This window comes from Carassius auratus, chromosome 30 (genome assembly GCF_003368295.1).
Source record: "Carassius auratus strain Wakin chromosome 30, ASM336829v1, whole genome shotgun sequence".
NCBI lineage: Eukaryota > Metazoa > Chordata > Actinopteri > Cypriniformes > Cyprinidae > Carassius > Carassius auratus.
In genome coordinates this window covers 25,428,191-25,453,422 of record NC_039272.1, presented here as the reverse complement: position 1 = coordinate 25,453,422, position 25,232 = coordinate 25,428,191, and the positions used below count along the sequence as shown (strand labels likewise).

The 25,232-nt window shown below is 35.1% G+C and overlaps 3 protein-coding genes across 3 annotated transcripts in view; all 3 read left to right on the top strand.

Annotated features, from left to right (window-relative positions):
• Positions 1-409: 409 nt before the first annotated feature.
• prkrip1 (PRKR interacting protein 1) lies at positions 410-4,398 on the top strand. Its single transcript, XM_026212393.1, has 6 exons — positions 410-971; positions 1,094-1,172; positions 1,636-1,736; positions 3,377-3,462; positions 3,566-3,630; positions 4,027-4,398. Exons 1-6 carry the CDS (start codon positions 774-776, stop codon positions 4,116-4,118), a joined length of 621 nt encoding a protein of 206 aa, XP_026068178.1. The 5' UTR covers positions 410-773; the 3' UTR covers positions 4,119-4,398.
• A 1,681-nt stretch (positions 4,399-6,079) lies between these two features.
• upk3b (uroplakin 3b) lies at positions 6,080-10,689 on the top strand. The gene is made up of 6 exons (XM_026212391.1): positions 6,080-6,293; positions 7,466-7,609; positions 7,774-8,008; positions 9,248-9,327; positions 9,430-9,559; positions 9,671-10,689. The coding sequence occupies exons 1-6, from the start codon at positions 6,098-6,100 to the stop codon at positions 9,846-9,848; spliced, it is 963 nt and encodes a 320-aa protein (XP_026068176.1). The 5' UTR covers positions 6,080-6,097; the 3' UTR covers positions 9,849-10,689.
• A 1,054-nt stretch (positions 10,690-11,743) lies between these two features.
• rasa4 (RAS p21 protein activator 4) overlaps positions 11,744-25,232 on the top strand; it is a 38,709-nt gene continuing 25,220 nt past the window's right edge. Inside the window, exons 1-4 of the mRNA XM_026212390.1 lie at positions 11,744-14,246; positions 18,550-18,606; positions 20,601-20,714; positions 20,909-20,970. Of these exons, the coding sequence (XP_026068175.1) occupies positions 14,182-14,246; positions 18,550-18,606; positions 20,601-20,714; positions 20,909-20,970 (298 nt within the window). The 5' untranslated portion in view covers positions 11,744-14,181. The remainder of the gene's footprint in view (positions 14,247-18,549; positions 18,607-20,600; positions 20,715-20,908; positions 20,971-25,232) is intronic.

Sequence of the window (25,232 nt, the reverse complement as noted above, 5' to 3'; positions counted from 1 at the left end):
ATGACTTTCCAACTACATGCCTCTGTTTGATCTGCTATGGTAAACATTATGAAAAAGTGCATGTGGCAGCAATAAAAGGCAAATCAAATCTGAATATTTTGTACATGAATCCATCAAAATGGTAAGATCACATGACACCACATTTAATGGAAGTTGTGGCCTAGTGGTTAGAGAGTTTGACTCCTAACCCCTAGGTTTGTGGGTTTGAATCTTGGGCTGGCAATACCACGACTGAGGTGCTCTTGAGCAAGGCACTGAACCCCCAACTGCTCCCTGGGCGCCAAAGCATAAATGGCTGCCCACTGCTCTGGGTGTGAGTTCACAGTGTGTGTGTGTGTTCTCTGCTGTGTGTGTGCACTTTGGATGGGTTAAATGCAGAGCACGAATTCTGGGTATAGGTCAAAATACTTGGCTTGAATGTCACGTCACTTGACAGCAATAGACAATGCTTTAATCTTTAGTGTACCTTTACAAGTCATTGTAATACAACAAATTACCAAAATTATCCATCAGATGACTTACTCCCCAAGAGCCCATATACCATATATTTTTCCATCCGCGTACCTAAAAACAGTGATTTCCTATTACTCAGAATATATCTGTTGTTCCACAAAGGTGTATTATGTTGTGTAAAGATGTGTTAAGCATTAGGTTCCAGTACATAAGAACTTTCTGGAGAAATCAGATCATTTTACAAGTAATTTGTATAAATCCGTCACAGGTCATATAAAAAAAATGATTTAGTTCCACATCTGTCCAGTAGGTGACAGTATATGCGCACTGCCATTGATAAAACAGAAGAAGAACTCAAAACCTACCTCGAAGAAGGCTCTGGAAAAATCATGGCGGCGGCCGATAAGAAAGATGAGCGAGCTGGAAAAGCTCCTAAGAAAGAGTCCCAGCCTTTAATTATCGCCAAAACTCCAGCAGAGGAGCAGCGTTTAAAGTTGGAGAGACTGATGCGAAACCCCGTGAGTTTACCATTTACCGCAAGTTAGCGGTTTTATTCAGAGTAGTAACACCTGCTAATGATGCTACTAAACTATTGCAGAGCACTGAACATAGTATTGAGTTTAATATTTTCATTTTAAAGGATAAACCTGCGCCTATTCCAGAGAGACCGAAGGAGTGGAACCCTCGCGCTCCGCCAGAGTTTGTGCGCGATGTGATGGGTTTGTGTTGTTTGTTTACGCTTTTAGATTTAGGAATGAAGCTAATATGCTACTTAGTTCTTAGTATAAATTCAGTTTTATTTCTTTGGATGTGACTTTCAAAAGGAAAATTATATTATAGTTTTGCTTTTCTCATAGGAAATATATAAATAAATAAAAATAATAATCCCTAAGAACATAAGAATGCTCTTTAACTTAAAATGTGTGTGTGTGTGTTTGTGTTTGTGTTTGTGTGTGTTTGTGTGTGTGTATGTGTGTGTGTGTGTGTGTGTGTGTGTGTGTGTGTGTGTGTGTTTTCAAATACACCCATAACACATAAGAAACACATGTGTTGTAACATGATTCACTTTCAGATGATTGCAGGAATTTATTCAAATCATTTGTCTTATTTTCAGGTTTTTTGCCCTCTCAAATGATCTGTCAGGATTAATTTGTGTTCTGTGTCTCTGTTGAATGTGTGCAGGCTCCAGTGCTGGAGCAGGCAGCGGTGAGTTCCATGTGTATAGACATCTGCGCCGCCGGGAGTATCAGAGACAAGACTTCCTGGAACGAATTTCTGACAAGGTAAGTTTCTTTTTCCCCTAAAGCATATGATAATCAAATAGGTGCGTTACCATTTATGGATGTTACTAGTTCAATTTGCAGAAGAAAAGCTGAAAATATAGTTTTCTCATCATTGTTCCAAAACAGTATACGTATGAATGATGGGAAAAGCCTGTGTAATGCTTATTGGGGTTATACAGGGTTTTTTCATTCCCAATCCTCCATGAGCCTTTTTTTTTTTTTTTTTTGCATAACTTTAAATTACTGCCACCAAACTGAAATAAAAGCAGGTGCTTCAGTGGAATGTGGATCCACCTGTTATTTGTAGCAGCTTAAAATAACAGAATTTAGCTGTGAGCAGCTGTGGATCTCACAGAGGTTTTACCGCTGCTGTGACAATCATGTAAATCAAGCTACATTTAATTGAATTTGTCAGTGTAATATTCCGGTGTGTTATGAGTTGTTCCCCACTATTGCGTTTCCTTTGGAAATACACTTGGGTCTCATCAAAAATCAACTCCTATATATTTGCCACACCAAGTTTTTACATGTACTGTTAGATTCATTCAAGTGAAATTTGATTGAAATTTACACTACCATTCAAAATAGTGCTGTGCACAAAATCAAATGTGATTTTCATGCACATCTCATCAGTAAAAGCGCTCCAGTGATGATTAGTAAATCTTCAGCATGTGCGTTCAGATCAGGGTTGCCAGGTTTTTAAAACAAAACCTGCCCAGTTGCTTCTCAATACTAGTCCAATCGCATTTAGTTCCATGCTATAAAATACAAGATTTTTGACGGTGTTCCCTTGGAAAAATTAATAATACTTAATATCACGCTATTGGGGTTGCTTCGACCCTCGGGCATGAAAAACAGCAGCAGACTTGGCAATGCAATTTTTATCGGAGAACCCCCCTGGAAAGTTTTTAACTGGTTTTGAGAAACAACTGGGCAGGCTTTGTTGTGAAAACCTGGCAACCCTGATCTGAACACTCATGCTGGAGATGTACATCTAATCACAGGAGCACCTTTACTGACGAGATGTGCGTGAAAATCGCATTCGATTTTTTGCACAGCCCTAATGCAAAAGTTTGGTTTGTGTACAATTTTAAAAGAAGCTTCTTATGCTCAACAAGGCTGCATTTATTTAATCAACACAGGAAATACACTAATATTGTGAAAAATGATTGCAATATAAAAGACTATTTTCTATTTTAATTTATTTCCAAATTTAGTAATTAGTCTTTCATGATCTTTTGGAAATCAATCTAATATGCTGATTTGGTGTTTGGGAAAGATTTCTTATTGTTATTATTAATGCTGAAAAGTTTTTGCTGGTTAATATTTTTTTTGTGGAAACGGTGATTCTTAGTTGAATGGAAAGTTTAAAAGAACAGCATTTATTTGAAATAGATCTTTTGTAACTTTAGAAATGTATTTTATCACTTCGTAAATACAATGCATTCTGGCTGAATAATTTAAAACTTAAAATAAACTTGTTTCAGGATGAATTGATTAAAAATAACTTTTTTTCAACACTATTTATTATGTTCTGGGTCTTCAGCTTCGACTGAGCTGATGGTGGTTCCTCGCCAAAAAAAAATCTGAATGTATTACAGTTAGTATTGGTTCACAAATAGTTTCTTTAACTCTTGCAGCAAAAGCTGGATGAAGAATATATTGAGAAGGTGAAAGAAAACCAAAAGGCTGCTGAGGAAAGAACAGCCAAACGCAGAAAGAAGAGGTTTGCAAAATACCGTCTCGTCTGTTTTAAATGCTTTAGAACTAATTGAGAAGTTTGTGTGTTTTTGTGTGTTTCTGAATCGCTGTTCTTTTGAATCATTTAGGGAAAAGTTGAAACAAAAGAAGCTGATGGCCAAGAAAGCCAAGACGGAGGGCCAGAAAGAAGAAGGTATGAGATAATGAAATGATCTTAGAAATCCTTCCCATTCTTCCCTGAACACCAGCTGGAAGACATCTACTAAACTTTGAGAGTGTCTGAACACTTAAGTTAACAAATACATTTTAAAAGAATCAAATTGTTCATTCATTCTAGTTAATTGAGCTGATTGTTTTCTATATATTTTCCCTGTTGTGTTTCAAAAAAGCTAAATAAATTCTCTGTGATTCATTATTGTAAAATAAAACTTAAAACATCTGTGAGGGTGAACGTTTATCATGAACGCTATATTTAAAAGTGCTGTTTATGGATGACAGCACAGGTCATTGTAATCATCATTATAGTAACTGCAGTTCTTGAATTTCAGCATTCATCAAACAGTGAGTAATAATGTGTTTGTGTCAGCAGGCTCCGAGGAGAAGTCATCATCCTCTGCTTCTGAAGCAGAAGAGCAAGAAGATGATGCAGAAGTGCCCAGCTTCATCATGGGGAAGAGGTGACCGTAGAAAGGACGGAAGTATCCAGCATATACTACCGCACAATAGCAGAAACCCCTCCAGAAGAGAACTTTAGTGAGCTGTGACGAAAAATACTCCAAATGATGTCTCAGAAGTGCTTTTGTCTTTTGTGCTTGAGTCAGATGTTCAACATTTGAGGTGGACATTGGAAAAGCTGAATGTTTTTCTTTCATTGGAGAGCTGGCAATAAAATAATGTGACCAGGATAGACTTATTCTGGTGTAAATGTGTTTTTTTTTTAAATAAACAACAAAGGGAATAATTTTGGCATTTCAGTGTTTCATGGAACATTGTTCTCACTGTCCTTTAAATGCTTCTGCTTTTCCATTATAAATTATATTTAAAAAGTCGTTTAAAATGGTATTATTATATTGTATTATATTGTTTTTACTGTATTTTTAATGCAGCCTTTTTTCCCCAAATGCTGAGTATGTGTTACGTCACTTTACAGGGTTTCTGCCAGTCTTAATTCACCCTTTCACAATTTAAGACCTAAAAAGGTCTTTAAATGAGAACACAAATGGTTTAAAATATTAGTGATGGCATTAAATGTTGCACGTGTTAAAAAAGAAAAGAAAACTCTTATTGTAGTTTGGTCTTTCAATACAAATTTCTAAACAACATAAAATTGGGATACTTTACTCTGAACTGCAAATATAAAATGAAGTCTGTGTGTAAATTTAACAATTAAATAAGTTAATTAAAGTGAGTTAATGCTTAACAAAAAAAGTTGGCCAATGGCAGATCATTGTAATTGTTTTAATCATAAGCTTTATTTTGATCAGTTTCACACACAAAAAATGCTTCTAGGTTTGCTTTTAGATGTCTTTTTTTTTTTTAAACCTGAAACTAAAATTTTGCTCTTTTTAATCATTAATCATGCACACCATTTGTCTGGCCTCATGTTAATGGAGACACATAATCGATATAGTTTTTGAGTGAGAGAAAAATAAAATCATTTGTACACACAGGACCATTTAAAAGTGGCAGAATCTCTAATTGTCAAAAATCACCTAAATGCAAAATAATCTCTGCATTTAAAAATGTAATTACTGAGTGTGGTGTAATTGTTCGTTAGCCACTAATGGACCCTGTTGTCATGTTTACCACATTCATTTGAAGCACATGTGAGGAAAAAAACACACAAAACCAGCATATTTCTCTCCGCCCTGTATTACCACTCGGCAAATACTGTTAATAGCTCTAGTTCATAGTCTGATTCACCACAATGGGATTCTGGATGTGGGTGTTTAACTACTACGTCATTATTTCAACTCGCCCGTCCAGTCTTTGCAAATAATATGAATTCTGAATTTTGCATGTTGACAGAGAGAAGGAACGTTACAGAGAAGAAGTCAGTAATTTATACCTATAAACAGCGGTTCATTTGCTTCACGTCTAAGCAGGTCTGGTTAAGATGGTTTTACCAACAAACACAATTTTGATTAGTTGATCACAAATACTTTAGACAGTTACTTCGTTTGTCCTAGAAAACCCAGTATAATGGGGATAATTAAAAACAATACATTTTGATGCAGATTACATTATTAATTACCATGTAACACTTCCCTCAAGAAAACAGGAATCTAGGATTATTGATATATTGTATGAATAACCTCCACACCTCTGTTTCTGAAGTCATGTTAACTCCAGTCATGTGCCTGTTTGGTGGGAATTAAGTCACCGGTATGTGTAGGGTTTGTTGACTTTAACATTAGTCATTCAAACAGACTTTTGCTTTATTTTCCATTTTAAGCGCCAGACTTCGGCTGCCTTGACATTGTAAGTTTAGCATGGGCAATGAAAACCTGTTCTGTGCTGTAAGATTAAAGCAAAAAGTTTTAACATGATTCAAGCATTTTTGAGAGCTTACAGAGTAGCAACAGTCAGACTTTGGAATTTCAAAGCATTTCTTATGTCCAAAGCACCTCCCAGTTTTTACCTGGGATTCACACACCCTCATGAAAACCTCTCTCCCCTCCCTTCAGCTACTTTTTATAAGAGTTGATTCGTATCTGCCAGACATATTTCTGAGCACAGACACCAGCCAGGTTGACTTCTACTCCAGAATCTATCTGCATCCTTTTTACAAGATGAAGACAAACACAGTGATCCGTTGGATGTCATTGCTGTCTATCTGGATGTGGACTGGAGAAGGCAAGTGCTTTTTAGCCTTAATTATCAATGTTTGTTCATTTTAGATGAAGGTTACTATAGAGATCTGGTTTCTGCATTACATCACAAATGCTCTTCAGTTATATTTTCATTACATTGTTAGCCTTATTCTTCAGTTTAAATGGAGAGAGGCTTTCTCAGGTAATAGCTCATTAAGTGTACACAAATGTCTCATTAAATTTCCATCATGTTTGATTAGATGTTGTATGTCGGACAGAGATGATTGCAAATTAACAGGCTACAAATCTTCCTTCCGTTCAGCAAAAATACCCTGGCGACTATTATGAACAAATGAGTAAGATCATTCATGAAATCTTATTAAAGATGTGTACTAATGGCCCGCTGTCTATGGCTCTTATATAAAGTCTATATTAAAATACTTCTATATGAAAATCTGTAATCCAAGGGTGCAAAAAAAATCTAAATATTGAGAAAATTGCCTTTAAAGTTGTCCAAATGAAGTTCTTAGCAATGCATATTACTAATCCAAAATTAAGTTTTGATAATCTTACAGTAGGAAATGTACTAAATATCTCAATGGAACATGATCTTTACTTGATATGCTAATGAGTTTTGGCATAAACGAAAAATCAATCATTTTGACCCATACAATGCATTTTTGGCTATTGCTATAAATTTTTCTGTGCTACTTATGACCGGTTTTGTGGTCCAGCGTCATATTTAAACTTTTGAAAGCTTTTTAAGCTATTGTTTCGTCCTGTGTGCTATATTTGTTATAAATAGGTGAAATAGCTCATAAGTCATAGGAAGCCACACTCATCACATATATTTTTTAAATGACCTACTACAGAAATAAATACAGATACATTGATGCCTTTCATATGTCATGGTAACATGGTAACTAGTTGTAAAAACAGAATCTATATCGAGACTCGAGGGGAAACACACACACACTAGTATGCAAGACTGAACCTGTATGTTTTGTGGCCAGTTTTCCATCAATACACCTGTAGCACTGCAGTTACAGCATTTAGGGTTGGTAGGTGTTACACAATCCTTTTTTCCCTGGGACAGGTGCATGTGAATCAGACTTGAACCTGCTATTATTCTGTGACAGACTCAAATGGGGATCAAGTTGGAACAATGAGGTCACTTTAAAAATGGCTCTTCAAAGTCTTTTTCTCTGTCTGCAGGTCAGATATTCCAGCCTGAGCTTACATCTAATGCTTTCCTAGCCAAGGTCACCAGTAATACAGTGATACTGAAGCAGCCGTATTGTGTTTTTAATCAGACGTGTCCTGGCTGTGAGATATGGCTGGTAGCTGGGCTGTGCTCAGGTAAAAACACCTTTAGAAATTGTAATACTATTTCACAATATTGCTCTTTTATGTATTTGATTAAATAAATGCAGCCACATATTGAGCATAAAAGGCTAAAAAAAAAAAAGATCTAATGCAAATTCTCCCATCTGCTTGCATTATCAATCCTCTTTCACTTTTAGCGAAGGGCACCTTTGATGCTCTAGTAAACAGCTCGACTCCCAACATCCTCAGCTTGTCACCCTACCCAACAGCATTCAACCCATCATCAAACAACTTCTTTCTGACCAGAGTTGGACTTCTGTCAGACTTCCCCTGTAATCAGAACCCCAATGATCAATACTTCGTAGTCGGCGCTGATGGGATTTGTAGTGGGGTCAACTGTAACGGAGTATTACCTGATGGATCCACCGTTTGGTAGGACCTTTTGATGGATTGTGCAACATGAATGGAAGACATCATTTAAGACAAGTTCCAAATTTGTCATTCTAAAAACCCATAGAACAATTGTGTTGACTGAAAATTTGTTTCGTTTTAGTTAACAAAAGCTAACTGAACTCTCATTTTGATGTAATGTTGTCATTACAAAGCTACATTTAGCTGAACTACAGTGATGAGAAAACACAAGAAACAATTGCCAAAAATGTCCACCGCCGTTAGTTACATTTTAGTGAAATTTTGCAAGCCAAAATAAAATCCGAGACCTTGCATCGACTGCAACACGTACAAGGCGCAGAAATGTAATAAGGACATTGTTAAAATAGTCCATGTGACATCAATGGTTCAACCTTAATTTTATGAAACTACGACAATACTTCTTGTACACAAAGAAAACAAACATAACGACCTTAATTAACAATTTCTTTACTTTTCTTCGCCGTAAGTTTTAGAGAGTACCAAAACACGTGTCGTATCTTTTGTTTTGTTTTGCAAAATGTTAGGGTTTGAGCCTCTGATGTCACATGGACTATTTTAAATCCTATGAGACTATATTAACTCAAAACTAGGTTTCTGGGCTTTGAATGTGTAAGTTCAACGCCATCTCACCACCAATTCATACATATTTTACGAGGTGGCTAATGGTGGTCGTATGAATTTGTAGGAATGATCTACACCTTACCCCGCCCCTAAACCAACCCATCACTGGGGCCTAGACAAATCGTACAAAATCGTACAAGTGAGGTACGATTTGTCTACTTAGTTTTTTCTTTCCCGAAAAATTGTTGAAATCTCAGTAAACTTTAGCACATTTCTGAGCAACACAGAGCAGTTCTATTCATGCCTGAAATAATCAGTACATTTGAACCAATCAGAATCAGTGAATCATTCACTCATAAGAACAAACACTTGTCGCCACCTACTGGTGTAAACAATGTAACCTGCAGAAAGAGTTACTGAAAAACCCCACTTTAGCAGACTTGTGATATTTATTTACAAGATTCTTCAAACAAATCTAATACCATTCAAATGCTGGTATTCTTCTCTAATGATGTCCTTAAAGGAGACTGTTATCTGAATCATTGATAGTTTTATGTTTTAAAAGATTTTTTAAATTAGGCCCTATACTTTACATTGTCAAAAGGTGTCTTGACTGCAGTTTCAAAACACTAGATTTGAGTTTGCTTTTAATGTATTGTAACTATTTTTCACCTACAGTTTCAAGTATCTTCTAATCGATGCTAATGGGACTCTTGTTAATTCGTCAGACTGGTCTGGCAACATTACTCTTCCCAAACGTAAGAATTCATATAAAATCCTTTGAACTACTGCTATATAATATTGGAGTCATCCTAAGAGCCGTTGGAGTTAATAGATGTCTTAATAATCTAATCATACAGTACTAGCCCTTAACACCATTTCTGATGGTCTGAGTGCGAGATCTGGTGCCATGGTGGTCATTACTACCATCCTATGTGTGGCTGCGGCTCTGCTTTTACTTCTTTTCCTCATCATGTTATGTGTGACCTGGTGAGTGAATTACACTTAAATGTGTACACATTTGATGTTATCATATATTATTTCTTAATTGTCCAAAAGTAATCTGTTTTTCTAACACATGACTGAATCTTGTCCCTGCAGCTGTACCAAGAAAGACGGTAAGAAAATCTCAGTCATGAACTCAATCCGTATCCCCCGCTATGACACCCACAACCTAAAGGAGCGTGTGCACCCCTACGACAACCCAGCTTACCAGCCGGACTTGAAGAATTACTCCACATCATCCACTCTGCCCAGGGATGGCGCAAGAAAGCTGTGAGCTCCCAAAGACACCGTCACTGCACTGCATATCTCATGGGAAGGAAAACTACTTTGCAGTATTTTCTCTTTCATTGTTAGTTACAAGGCAAAATAGAGGACAGGAGTAAACTTGAAATGAACCCATCAAATATCAACATATGTTACATTGCTGTTTTGCACGGTTGTGCTAAATGCTTCTTTTTAGTCATCATCTTCCAGGTTTTTGTAAACTCCTGTGTCCTCAGTATTGTTTGTGATCAAAGGAACAGATGGAACTGAACTGCACTGCACTGACTATAACATGCAAATTCACTAGATGGCACTGTTTAGTGGGAAATATGTGGCAGAGTGCCAGTCATAGTGTAGTAGTCACTAGTGCAGTGTTTTCTGACTGCTTTCTTGTCTTAGGGGCCAAACAGGTCTAATTAACCCTTTATTAACAAAGCAGGTGATTTTGTTTCTTTTAACTCATATTATACTGGATATATTTTGTTTTATTGATATTCTTAAAACTTTCTTTTTTCGTTTCTTTTTCATGTTTAATCAAGATCATAGTCATCATTCTCTTAGTTAGTGGTTTTATAAGTCGTTTTAATCTTTGTCGGCTATGTTTGTGCTGTATGTATACAAAGCAGTTACCCTGGTCTTTAATAATTTAGGTTAAAACATTATGAAGTTTAAGTTTGAGCTTTAAGTTAAAATGTTATGAATTTTTCTCATTTTACAGTGTTTTTTTTTTGTTTATGATTGTTAATCACGTTTTATGCAGAAATCTTGCTTAGTCTTAGAGTACAGTCAAAAGTTCAGCCATTCCATGTAGTTTCTCAGTTAAGACATAATAAAAACAACATGTTTAATAATTAGCCTATACAGTAAACTTCTAAGGAAGTGCCCTAAATGTGATACAGCCTCATAATCGAGTAAAGTTTAATGATACTCTAACAAGCATAAATATAATAAGCACACACAAACATTGGATAACTCATTTTAATGACTCTTTTTGTTAATACTACTCAGTATTTAATTAAGTAAAAGTTTATAAAGCTGCCTTAAATTTAAGCCTCCAGTTATTTTATATAATATAAATATAAAATCTGATTTTTATTTGCTTATTTGGACATAATCCACTTTTATTGTCTGGGTAATTGCACTCTATACCTTACTACACTTTCGTGGCAATTTGTAACTGTTTTACTTTTTGGCGAATAGGAGGTGAATAGGAATCATTTGTCAAGTTAATTTGTATGTTTTTGTACTAACTGCTTATGGCCCATTGAGGGTCAGATTTATTCTTGGGCTTCATGCTTACATTTCCATACAAATTGCAAAGTACAGATTCATATGAAATTGCCACACCGTTTTATCATGACTTTTAACATCACTTGCTGACCAACGGATCCTCTGCAGTGAATGGGTGCCGTCAGAATGAGAGTCCAAACAGATGAGAAAAACATCATGTTTGTAATCATGTTTCTCACCTGATTCAGACTAGATGACTGTTCACTGAACAAAGCAATATTGAGAGGATCCATATTTTAGCCATAAGATAAATTTCAAGTTAAAACATGATGAATCTATAACAAACATTAAGCTTTTCGGGGTACAAAACCTTCATTTGATTAATCTAGATTACTTGTGGATTATTGAGATGTTTTTTTTAAGCAGCCGTTTAGACTCTTATTCTGACGGCACCCATTCACTGCTAAGAATCCACTCACTGATGAGCAAGTGCTACATTTGCTAAACGATAATAATAATAATGATAATTATAATTATAAATATCTCCAAATCTGTTCTGATAAAGAAACAAACTCATCTCCATTTACTGTAAATTTTCAGCAAATCTCATTTTTGGGTGAACTATTCCTTTAACATTAACTAACATAACACTAATGTGATAAGGATTAATAAATACTGTAACAAATATACTGCTCATTTAATGTTTGTAATTGTTAATTAATGGGAGCTTATTGTAAAGTGTTACTTGAAATTATATGCAAAAAAGGGACATCCTCATATTCCAGATAAAAAGCCTCTGCTAAACGGTGACACACACACACAGACACACTCTTTATATCTAAAAACAGGGCTGTGCCGATAACTCTTTGATAGAAGACTGGTGAGTCACAAGAAGCCCACACAGCGTATCCCCTCCTCTGGTCACATCTCTAAAGGTGCGTCTGTATTCCTGGATCAATGAGTCAGCCGTGCCCACACTCACACGCATGAATTACGTGGACTCTGGCCTCTCGCCTTTATTTTGTATAAACATATAATTTTAAGGAAAACGTCACTGGAACCTTTACAACATTCTCAAACATTCTCCGACATTTTACCATGTTTGAGGATGTTTCTGAATTAAGACTCCTATTGTCCTATCAAGACTTCCCTTTTTTATTTTGGTCAGTTTATTTATCTCCGTCTGGAGGGAAACTATGTTGTGATTTGTCAGTGAATCACCTTCCTTTTTCCATGATAAAGGAGCACTGCTCATGTTGACAGCACTTGTGCATATCAGAATATGTGAGTGCTGACATTATATGAGAGTCTATGCTTTGATTTCCTCCGAGACCATAATCAAGGAGTCGTTCAGTTTTCCACCTTGTTTATTCTGCTGTGTGCATTTAGCGAGGCTGTCAGCCTTCAAAAACAGCTAGAAAGATATTTTCTTTCAGTTTTCCTGGTGTTCTTACATGAGTCATTTCAGTTAAAGTGAAGTGTCTTTCCATTACGATGGCAAACTGGGGATATTTGGTCAGATCATGAGCTAATCGGTCAGAAGAACTTAAAAATAACGTGTTGAGGAATAATAACTCTGTGAAAAGGAAGTACACAGCCATAATATTACACTTACAGCTCTCTTATCATCTGAATCACCATTCACCATTGAACGCAACATTTACTCTTCTGCTTTTTAAACACTAAATTATATTTACTTAATCATTAGAAAAAAAGCACTTTAGCATTTCACCAAGGCTTGTGGCATGGAAAAAGAAGGAAGGGTCTAGCAATGCCTCTATAAAGATTTGAATTAAAGAAATAATAGAGAAGTGGATAGCTCTTAAAAATAAAGGCTCAAAAGGGGGGTTTTCATAGTGATGCTATAAAAAAAAACAGTATGAAGAAACTTTTCTGTGAACCGTTATTAAAATAACCTTTTTTTCCCCTCACACTTATAGTCTGGAAAACATAATCTAAATACAGAACGGTTCCATGGATGTTAAAGGTTCTTCAGGAGCCATATAAGATACAAAATAAAAGACAGATAGTAAAAGAAAGAGATCAAAATGTGTGTTCCTATTTTGGTTTCAAACATCTATTTCAAATCCCTCTGAAATTATGGCATTCTTCAGAATTATGCCCTCCAATATCATCATATCTTTGGCTAACCAAGTGAACACAGTAAAACCACACTGACATACATGCAGACAATTGTCAGCCTAGTCTTTATAATGAAGGTACTAGACTTTAACTCAAAAGATGAACTGTAAATGTCAAGTCAGGGCAGGGTGTCACATTTTTTATTAGGGCAGTTGTCAGATACACTCCCAATGTTTAATATTTTACCCGTTTTGTGTTTTATATTTAGTCTACTGTTTAAATTTACAGCTGAAAATCCTGTAATAGGATGGTTTCTTTGTTACCCCAGTCTTAAGTGAGAACGTGCGTTCAATAAACTATCTTTTAGACAATAATAACGCTGGAAATGTTCAACTGGTTTCTGTAGCCAGCCCTTCGAGGTACAATCGATACAAAATTTGACTTTCAAAAATGAACCAACGCTGAGAAATATTTACTGGAGTGTGTGACCTAGTGTTTACTGTTCAGTAGTCCATCAACTCCACTGTTTGCTCATCTCAGTTATGTTTGCTCTTGTAAATCTCGAGGGTTAAGAAATGACTGCTTTTCCCCTCACACTGAAAATTCATTTCTCGCGTCGCGTCGCGCCACACCTCGTCTCCACTTGACGCGACGCAACAAAAGTAGCTACAACAGTCAACACAGCCGCCTAATACAGTCTTGTAGTTCATAACCAGTAGTGTTGATTCTAAAGGGAGCGTTGTAGTTCTGTCGCGTCGCGTCTGTTTAATACCTTCTCTCTCAAGTGTGTGATCCAGTCAGTCACTCCTCCTACAAACAACCCACAGAGATCAAACCCACCCGAGTCTAACGCGTGGATTGTGTGGACGACCGCTGGACGGAGCACGGCGGTGCTGCTTCTCAGTACAGCGTTGTGTATGACGAGCTTTATTGATAGAACAGTTTATTTGCCATTTGTGCAATGCTTGGAAACATGCGTGTTATTGAAGGAATAAGAAGTGTCGGCGCGTGAATATCCTCTGAATGACAGCATGGCTAAACGAAGCACACTATTCATCAGGATTGTGGAAGGAAAGAACCTGCCAATCAAGGACATGTAAGTGCCGATGACTTTATGTGATAATTATAAGATCAATTGCACAGAAATATGTTGGAAGACGTGTTCAGTATACACAAACTGAAAACAGTATGGGATTTGACAGATCTTTTTTTGACAAATCATGCTACTGTACTTCCTTTTTTAAACAATGGATTACATGATAAAACAAATACAGTTTATAAATTGATTACAAAAAGAAAAAGAAAAAAAAAGCCCTTCTGGCATTTTAATCATAAACATGAACAATAGCCTATATCTGCATTTGAAACATCTACAAGTGATATGTGTATTATCATTATATTATGAGCATTATCATATAAATATTAAGTTATATACATATTTCTAAATGGATATTTCAGTTATTTTTTGGAGACATTGGAAATCATAGCCTGTATGTGTAGAACAGTTGAAAAACTGAAGAATTTAAGTTTAAAAGCTGTTTTATTGTGTAATTTGTTCACTTTTAACACAGATGCCCCCTTACAGCGAAATACATAACATAAATATATATATATATATATATATATATATATATATATATATATATATATATATATATATAAAATGCATTTCTCTTAATCATCAGATATTATTCATCAACGTATCAATCATGAGATTCAGTCAATTTAATTATATTCAGATATTTTACACTTTATTATTAGATTTTTTTCAAAGCTCATGCCAAAACACTGCATAAAAACTCTTTTCAAACCCTTAATGACCATTATAAATGAAATAAGCTTGTTAATTGGTTCCCTGTTTGGAATTGGCAGCATTCCATTGTGAATAACACAGATTCATTTGGTGCTCAGCTCAGTGTGTTCTTCATCTTGCAAGAGGTTGGAAACTCACATGATTATGATTTTATAACGGTAGCCCAGATGACAATGGTTTATATGTTTCTATTTGTGGAAAGGACAGCTCTGCCACATTCTGTGAGGAAATGACTTTATTGGTTAGTAAGGTCATCCATATTAACATTTCAGCACTGTGTTCATGTCAGTGTGAGGAAAATGTGATTCGCTGCCCTTCTCTTCCTGAGTTACTGATTCCACTTCCTAGTATGATTAGATTAAATAACTAGTCACTTATCAAATTTGCTGAGCTGTTTAGTTGGTGGGCCGAACTGCAGGAGCAGATGCTGCATGGAGTGTTTGCATTTACACTGTGGTGGTGGTGGTGACGCTGCCAAAAGTGCACAATGGCAGATTGCACACGTTCTCTATACAAACATGCTTTATTTACATTGGACCTGGGTGAGTTTTAGTAAAGAGTGCGCACCTTTTTGGATTTCATTGGATTTTTCTTTAAAGGATTGCAAGGTTCTGGAAAGCTTAGCTTGTATATTCCGAACTGTTTAGGTGAGCTCATTATAATCAAGCAGGCGGTGAGCAATCAGCACCCAGACACAGGAAATAGGAGCACTTGTTTTCTGAGATAAATGTTCCTTGATTGGGACATTAACAAGATCAAAGTAGAGAATGCAATCAGATAGGCCAACTAGATATTGTTGTCAGTCATCATCATTTTTTGTTTTGTAATTTTTGTAATGATATATCAACTTGAATATAAAATAACAATAACAATAATAATTGATTTATTATTATTATTATATTATATGATTATATTTTATTTCACGGCTCTGTGGAATACTCAATTCTGATTGGTCAGTCACCACATTCCGAGTTATGTTATTCCCTGATAACAACCGGTAAACACTAATATAACACATGCCCATCCGGGTGACTGCAACTGCGGGTTAATGCTATTTCGCTTGCTGCGACCATTTTTCTTCTCGGAAGCTTTGCGTTTGGTTGGCAAATAACATTTTAGAACTCTGTACAAATATTCAGTAGTTAATGGTTTGTTAGAGCATGTTCTCCAACAAAAAAACGACCATATAGAGCGTTAATAGCAAGAATTGGACCTTAAAGTAATGTGTCATTGTAAAAGCCATTGCAATATGTTTTTCAGCAACTTATGCCATAAGCGCATGCATTATAATATTTGAAGAATCCTTGTTGCATCTGAAATTGGTTCTTTGTTTTGATGTATTATATTATCTCAAGGTCTCACAATGAATAGATCAGTGTTGTAATGTATATGGTTGCAACTGTTAATAGGAAATTACTTTAATAAAGCCTTATATAAATGCTTCAAGTAAAGTGTTAGCGAATTACATAGTTTATGTTTGAATCAGGTGGCATTTTTAGCATAAAGTCATGTTAAGGTCATGTTGAAATGAACATAGCGACAGATATTTTCTTATGTATTGCGATGTGCTTTGGAGTTTAACAGATTTTTTAGAAAAAAGAAAAAAAAATTATATAGGGGGACTTGTTTCATCCCATGTTGTTGAAAAATGAATTTGGTGGATTGAGAAGGGCTGGGATTGAGTGCACTGAATGAGTTTGACATATGTCTGCCATTTTCACTGTCAAGTTTTGATTATTTTTTTAAATAAACATTACGTGGTCAAAGAAGCATTTACAAAATAGAGTGTATTTTCATTTCATGCTGACTTTAAATTTCAAGTATGTGTTTAACATATGAAATGACTCTGGGGTCTCAAGGTCCCCAGACAGAAACATCATGGCTGCAGAAGATAAGAGAAGCAGAGAGAATGAGAGAGGAATCTCTCCTCTTCCTTCTTTTGTCATCATCTCTATCCTGCTCCTGCAGGTGTCTTGAGGATGATAGTATGTGGTTCAACTGCCAAGCTACAGTGCTGTTTGATGTAGCACCTGATTCTGACAGCCACAGGTTTCCCCATTACACTGATAACAACAGGCGAAGATGAATCACCGCACGATGCACTCATTCTCCTCTCCCCAGCACACACACACACACACACACACACACACACACACGCAAGCACGCAAATACTCATACAGCTCACCAAAGTTGCCAAGGGCAGTCATTACCTCCACAGAGGAATTTCAATATCCTCGCAGTGACAACAGACATCTCTACACATGCTCTGAGACGGCATGCAATGATCAAATGCTCACCTATCAGACAGTGGGATGTCAAAATGAAAATAGGAGTCTTTTTTTTATATATATATATACTTGGAATGCCCACTGTATAGTTGCAAAAAGGTATTATTTATGTGGCAAAAAATAGCATGTCATGTTTTTATATCTGAAATTTAAAGCTGAGGAGTGTATAGTTTCTAGGAATCTATGTTATTCATTCCAGTGGAATTTGCTTAATTGGTTTGTGCAGGATGAAGTAAAAAAAAAAAGATCTGCAAGTAGATTGGCATAATGTTTAATTAAATACTCCCTCACATTTCAGGGTCTCTCAGAAGGTTAAGTCGTCATAGTTGTGTACAGTTTTACAGCTGTGAATGGGAGACTACATCAAATATTTTTTTGCATTCCTATTTACTCAAATAGTAAAGAAAAATAGAGCGAGACTGACAATGGTAGTCAGAAGAGAACCATATCGAATTCACTGTCGCTATAGCTGCTGAATTGAAAACTTCCTCACAGCAGCATTATTATATTTTTTGTAATGTGATGCAAAGGTAATATAATACTGATATTAGTGTTATAAAAAAAATGTGATGCAGATGATCATTGAAACACAAGGTCTGTGGAAATGGTCCTTGAAGTAGTTTTGGTGAAACATTATTTTATTTTTTCAAAGTCATGTTGTGTGAGCAACAAAGTGTGCAAAAAAAACAAAAAACAAAAAGGGCAACCCATAAAAATAGGCAATTATTATAATAGAGAGGACCCTTGAAGATCCTCCTAATTATGTGTCTATATCAGTATTTCTCCTAACATATGACATAATATGACAAGGTCAATGTTTGCTCAGTTTGTAAAAAGTCATGTGCAGCAGCTCTCCAAAAGCTTAATGATTTATTAATGACTAATTTATGATATAAAAAAAGAAAAACTATAATAACTAACATGAATAAAAAGACTACATTTCTATGTGTTTTTAAACTAGATTTTTAAACCCCCATAAATGACTTTTCTCTGGAATCTCATTAATATCATGGTTGGATAGATAACGATTCTGAGAAATAAAAGTTTTTTTGTGTGTGTGGTTATAATTAAACTTTTGAAGTGTATGATAAGGAGACAAAAATATTTTCCATTTAACCTTGTAAACCATAAAAATATATAGTCGTTCTATATTTAAATATTCTTTGTTGATCTGAGAGAGCAACAGCATCGTAATTAGCATGTAATTAATTCTTGATTGCATAAATCAATCATGTGTGATCATGAGATTAATACCTATTGCCAGTATGCAATAACATTATTGTTCATTTCACTTGCAGAACTGGAAGCAGTGATCCATACTGCATCGTGAAAATTGATAACGAGGCAATCATTCGGTAGGTATGATTTTTTCCCCCCTGACATTTCAGTTTGAGTCCCAGTCTTTGGGGAGCTAATATTGGTCCACGTTGCTATACAGCCTATAATAAGTCAATTATCACAAACTGAACAGGTAAGAAATGAAATTTTCTGTGAAGCAGAACTAATTTCATTCGTGCCACATAATTGAAATCTCTGCTGTTCCATAGATTGCTGTGTGGTTGTACCAGAGCTTGTGTACCTCCACATTTGGCAGCTATGTAAAGGTCACACTGAACAAACCTGCGATTTAAGGAGTCTGAGGTGAAGGTTCAAAATGCAAAATATATATGCTGTGACCATAAGTACAGTGTGGGCATATTGATTATTGCTGCTCCACACAGAATTAAGAGTAGGAGGTAGAAGAGAAGAAATGAAAATAAATCTTACATGCATGAAAACCCTGCTAGGAACCACTAGCACAATGAGAGCAAGTGAGAAGTCTAAACTGAACTTGTGAAGTTTATTACATTGTTTTCTTTGTTATTCACTCCACCATCTCTTTTGTGACTCACTATAAGTCACAAATAAAAGTGCATATAAAAAGAACTTCTTTTCCAGCTGAACTGAAAGGTTTATCAATCACTCTATTGATATCAACAGTGAATGATACAGATAGGGAGTGTTTTCTGAGCCACTGTGTTTTTGGGGTCAATAATATATATTCTTTCCCTGGAATACCAAATCTGAAGGTGAATAAATGTTAAGTATGGATTGTAGTCTGATGTTTGTTTCCACAGGATCATTACCGCGGTAAATAAGTCTGTTGCCACAAGAATGAAAATCTGATATACTGCGTTTACGAAACATGTTTGCCTTAAGAGATTAACAAAATGCAAATCTTTTGTGATCAGATATTGACATTTCTATCTGAACCACCTGCCTGCCTATCACTGTGGTTAAAATAAAACCGCTGTCTGGTTTTGTTATTGTTTAAATAGAAATCATCATCTTTATACCGATTCTACAGACATTCTTTATTTATTTAAACTAGACATATATCAAACAGGGCTCTTTGCCAGACTTCAAAGAAATTCAGCGATTGCTTTTTTTGTTTTTATTATTATTTTTTTTTTTTACAAATATTTAGCTTTTATTTTTAAATTTTAGTTATTTTCTTACTTGCATTTCAGTTTTTTCCTAATATATTTTATGTTATTTTAGTTAAAAAGGTTTTTTTTTTTTACTGTTTAGATTTAGTTCGTTCTTTTTTCTTTTTTTTTTACTCTTTCCCTGACAGCTTTTTGAATAATTGATTTTGACATATGTCTATATATGAATAATTGATTTTGATGAGTTTTACTCAAATATGATGGACATGCAATACATCAACAACAACAAAAAAGATCAGAGATCCTACTTTTAAACAAAAAAAATCTGTTTTATTCTAGCTTAAAGCATTCTTTTTTTTATCAAAAATTTAATATAGGTAGGTTTCATAAAAATGCATAATTTTGAGCAAAAAGCTGAGAAAATCACATTTTTGTCAAAAACTATTTCTGGATAATATTCAGTACGATTATAAAACCATAAATCCAGTAAATAGCTTCCATCAATACCTTCAAAGCTTCCACAGACATACATATACCACTTCCTGGATCAACATCTTACTCCTTAACATTATGCATTTCAATTTATATGCTGTCCATTGCTGAGGATCGCATTCATTTTTAATATGCATCGGTTTACATAAGAGATTTCTCCGTCCTGTTCCCGTGTGTTTTTGTTCAGGAGGTTTTGTACTTGATCAGAAGATGTGTAATAGCTCCCCCGAGTGTATTACATTGAAAACACAAAATGCTGTAAAAACTCGTCAATGCTGGGGAAGTGTTGTCTTCTAAATGAAAAGTTTTGACATTTTTCAGTTATAGATACGCCAGGCTGATTTTTAACTTTCCCTACATTGTGTGCAGAGTAATAATTTTTGTTTGTTTGTTTTTTCATCTATTTGTTTGTTTCATTCATCTTTTAGGACAGCAACAATATGGAAGACATTGTCTCCGTTTTGGGGTGAAGAATACACCGTCCATCTTCCTCCCTACTTTCGTACGGTGTCTTTTTATGTCCTGGATGAGGACTCTCTCAGGTCTGACCCTACACTAACCTATGTACTACTTACTTGGTTGAAGGTGAAGTGTGATATTTTTCTGTAAAGATACCGTTTTAACTGCTGATACGTCATTAAATTAAACAGCACTGTAACTGTGATTCAAATCATGCGTAGTACTTCTGTTTGCTCGACGGACACCTGCTGTCTGAAAAACCTCATTCTGTTCACAGCCGAGATGATGTCATTGGGAAGGTGTCAATCAGCAAGGAGCTTCTCGCTGCTAAACCTCAAGGTAAGAGAGAGTATTTACACCCTTTATTCACTCGCTGTGGTCAAATGGGAAATCAATATCCAGGGCCAACAAGGCATTTCTCAGTGTCAACAAGATTGAGACAGCAAGACAAGTGTTGCAAGAAAGCTGTGACAAATAATGGACGTAAAAGTGGACTTTAAGCTAAAAGACATTTGATTGTCATGTGACTGTGATAAACCACAAACTTCCTCAAGTCATATTTAGTTAATATTGCTACATCTAATCATTATACTAAGTTTAGAGATTAGATTAACCTCCAACTTTGAGTATTCAAGACATTCTCACATAGTTGACATGGAAGAGGTGAAAAATGGCTGAGATTTACATTAAAACAACAATCAAACAACATTGGCTTCCTAAAAAATCATCAGTTGTCTTCTATTCACTTACCAACAATGCAGATGTTGTGCAAATGTGAAAATGTCTATAAATAAAGCTTTATTTTTTTATTTTGTTTTGATTTTGTGATTATTCCCAATGTGCATTAAAGGAGAACCGTCCTTCAAACTTAGAAGTATGACACATTAGTGACAATGTAGAAATTTGAAGGAATTCATTGAATAGTTTATTTATTTATGATCTGCATGGTTCGGTTTAATGTTTTAATATGTGAACGTCATTAAGCATGTTACACTACCATTCAGTATGTTTTAAATTTTTCCAGAAATTAATTGAGAGATTGATTAGAAGAAATTTACTTTTATCGAGCAAGGATGCATTAATCAAAGACTTTTATTTCAAATAAATGCTTTTTTTTTAAACCTTCCATTCATCAAAGAATCATAACACAAATGCTTTATATATGCATTAAGCAGCTGTTTTTCAACATATAACATATTAATAAACATACAGTAAGAATGTTTCTTGAGCAGCAAATCAGCACATTAGAATGATTTATGAAGAATTATGTGATACTGAAGATGGAAGGATGTACTTTTGTACACCAATTGTACTCCAGCTACAGCAAGCATCCATGATGCACAGGGATGTTGTTAATAACACCAGCTGCGTTTTAATGTGTGACTTCATACATGTGTCACAGGTAATCGAGTCATCAGTGTCCCAAATTCATGTTCGCAATATACTGATTCACAACATAGAGAACTAGGGAATGAAATGAGTCACAGACATATTCTCTTCAATTTGCACCAAGTGTTTTTCAAGCAGATGTAATTTATTTACTCTGAAAACAGGACAACAATACTGATGAGAAAAATAGTATAACTGCATGAACTGATTTGAAATCAACTGGAGTAGGACTCCTTTGTGTACTAGGACCACACGTTTTAGTGGGGTTCCTGTGAGGTGGTGTTTTGAGATTGGTGCTGGTGAGTCATTGAGGTTGTCTGGGCTTGCAACTCATGTGTTGTGCCTGAGGGGCAAGGACACGGCAGGGTTATCCATTATCATGGCACAAAATAGAAGAGAGCATCACTCTTTGTGCCCCCTGTGACGTGTTGATGAATAGTCGCACAACACAGGCCATCCGTGATGAAATAGAAAAGCGAAATGACACCAGTCATTAACATTGTTTAGTTCACTGTGTTGGTGTTTCAGAGAGATAGGGTATAATAACTATTGTTTGGATATGCAGCTCAGCTTGTTAGTGTTAACAATAGTCTAAACATGATCGAGAGCCCGTTAAATGTTGCCCAGCAACCCTAGCCACGTTTCAGGACTGCAGCAGCTTTGTCAGAGGCAGTGCACTTCTCAACATATTGAGCTTTGCTTCTCATGTGGGTAATGCTGGTTCGAATTTGGCTCGCAACAGTTTTTTATCTGGTTCCCTAGAATTTGCATCTTACATATGTATGTATATATTTATATGTATGTGTGTGTGTGTGTGTGTGTGTGTGTGTGTATGTATATATATATATATATATATATATATATATATATATATATATATATATATATATATATATATATATATATATATATAAAAATCTGTATTCCTGTGATGGCAAAGCTGAATGTTCAGCATCATACTTCAGTGTTCAGTGTCAAATGACTCTTCAAAACGCTGATTTTGTAAAACTTTTCTTAGCATTATCAGTGTTGAAAACTGTTTTTTAATGACTAATTTTATTTATTTATTTATTTTTGAAAGCCATAAAAAAAAAATTTCCCCACCAAGGATGGTTTGTAATGATCTGAAGTGTCAGTAAATCCATGTATAAAATATATTCATTTGCATTTTCTATTAATTGAATCTTGCCGTTTCCACAAAAATATTATGCAGCAAAAACAATTTTCAACGTTGATATCAGTAGTAACAATCATTAATAATAACTGAGCACCAAATCAGCATATAAGAAGGATTTCTAAAGGATAATTTGACACTGAAATCTGGAGCAGTAAAATTGTTCTATTTAAATATATATTTATATATATATATATATATATATATATATATATATATATATATATATATATATATATATATATTTTTTTTTTTTTTTTTTTTTTTTAAATAATATTTTACAATGCGATTGTTTTAATGTATTTTTAATCAAACAAATACAGCCTTTGTGAGCATAAGAGACTTTTATCAAAAAAACATACAATTTAAATAGGGTACATATTCTAACCAGGCATGATATGATGAAAATGAGCCAATAAATATTTAAGATGCATCTAGAAGAAGTAGGTCTGACAGTAGCTGTAACTCAAGTCAGTCTTCATTGACTTTTAAATGACTCTTTATGCTGGTCCTCTTCTCACCCTCACTCTCTCTACAGCTACAACAGCAAATGGCCTCACATAACCTTTCTCTCCAAGGGCTCTGGAATAGCATTTAGTGAAAGGACACGTTCTACAGAGAACAGAAATAGCCCTGCGCTCAAGTTTCCTTTGGTTTGACAGGGTGTGAACATTCAAGTTAGCTATAAGTCAAATCATAGTCTAAGCACACCGATAGCAGCGTGAGGTGGTGTGTAATTAACTGTAAGGGGAACGAACGGGGGATTATTATGCAGGTTTTCATCTACACTCTAATTATGACATTCTTAGAATAGAGATGTGCAAGCACCGATACAGTAGATATTAGAAAAATCGTTTACTTGCATTTTACCCTTGCATTTCTTGGTGTGGATCTAAAGGAGAATGGTCAGTTTCTTTTTTTTATTCAAGCAGCCGTTTAAAAGGGGTGTGCGATATTGTTGTTTTAAGGGTGTGAAAACTGACATTATTGAGAATGTCACGCAAAAAACAAAACACCTTCGACACCGCAGAACCTCTGCACATTTCAGAGCAACACAGTGAAGATATCATTTCATTTCTGAATTAAATGAATCAGCTGTTTTGAATGAATTGTTTGAATGAACGAGGTGAACAGTCACTCATTACAACTGGTGTTAGTTTCATAGTTGAAATATCATTGCATGATATAAATCATTTTATATTTCAATAAATAGGCCAGTAATTGCCTCTTAATGGAAAAGTAAATTCTGTGCTGTGAATTAACCACCGCACAGAATATGAAGAATATGAAAAGCTTTTTGAGGCATCGTAAATCATCTGTCCATGATAGGCCTAAACTGAAGTACCAGCACAAAAACACTTAATGAATATTGTCTAAATATAATTATCAATAAAAAATATTTTTGAAATATTGCATACCCCTAACAGTAAATTATATGAATGTCAAATTAAGTCTGTAATGTGGTTTTAATTAAGTATTGCCAACCAAAGCATTGTAGCAAAAACCCAGTGATGTCTTAAAAACTGTACATTTAGTCTGAATGTGCAGATGATGGAAGAATGCATGCTATTATAAAGGACTTTGGCTAGTGGCTCAGCATCTGTTTGAAGCAGAGACCTTGAAGGTTGGCCCTGTGTGTGTGTGTGTGTGTGTGTGTGTGTAAGCAGGCCACTGTTTTTGAACATATTTATGAGGCAGACCTTTAACTGTCTGCCAATGCTTCCTGTGTCAATGCATGAATACTATATGAGTGGAAAAATTGTTTCTAGAAAATAGCTGTTTTGTTAAATTTAGTTGACTTTAGTTTATTTTTCCTGGTTCTGTTCTTCATTTTAAAAAGATTGTTTGCGGGCAGATTTGTCTGTATGAATGTCCTGTTTTTGTTGTTTAGTGGTTGGATGGTTGAATTGAAGAATGGGCTATTTCAGGCTTTTATAGTGATTTTGCATTCCATTTTCTTTTCAATTTATTTCTTTCGAGTAATACCGAGTAACAACAAATAGTATTTTCCTGGAATGCTTAAGGTCATCTCTCTCTC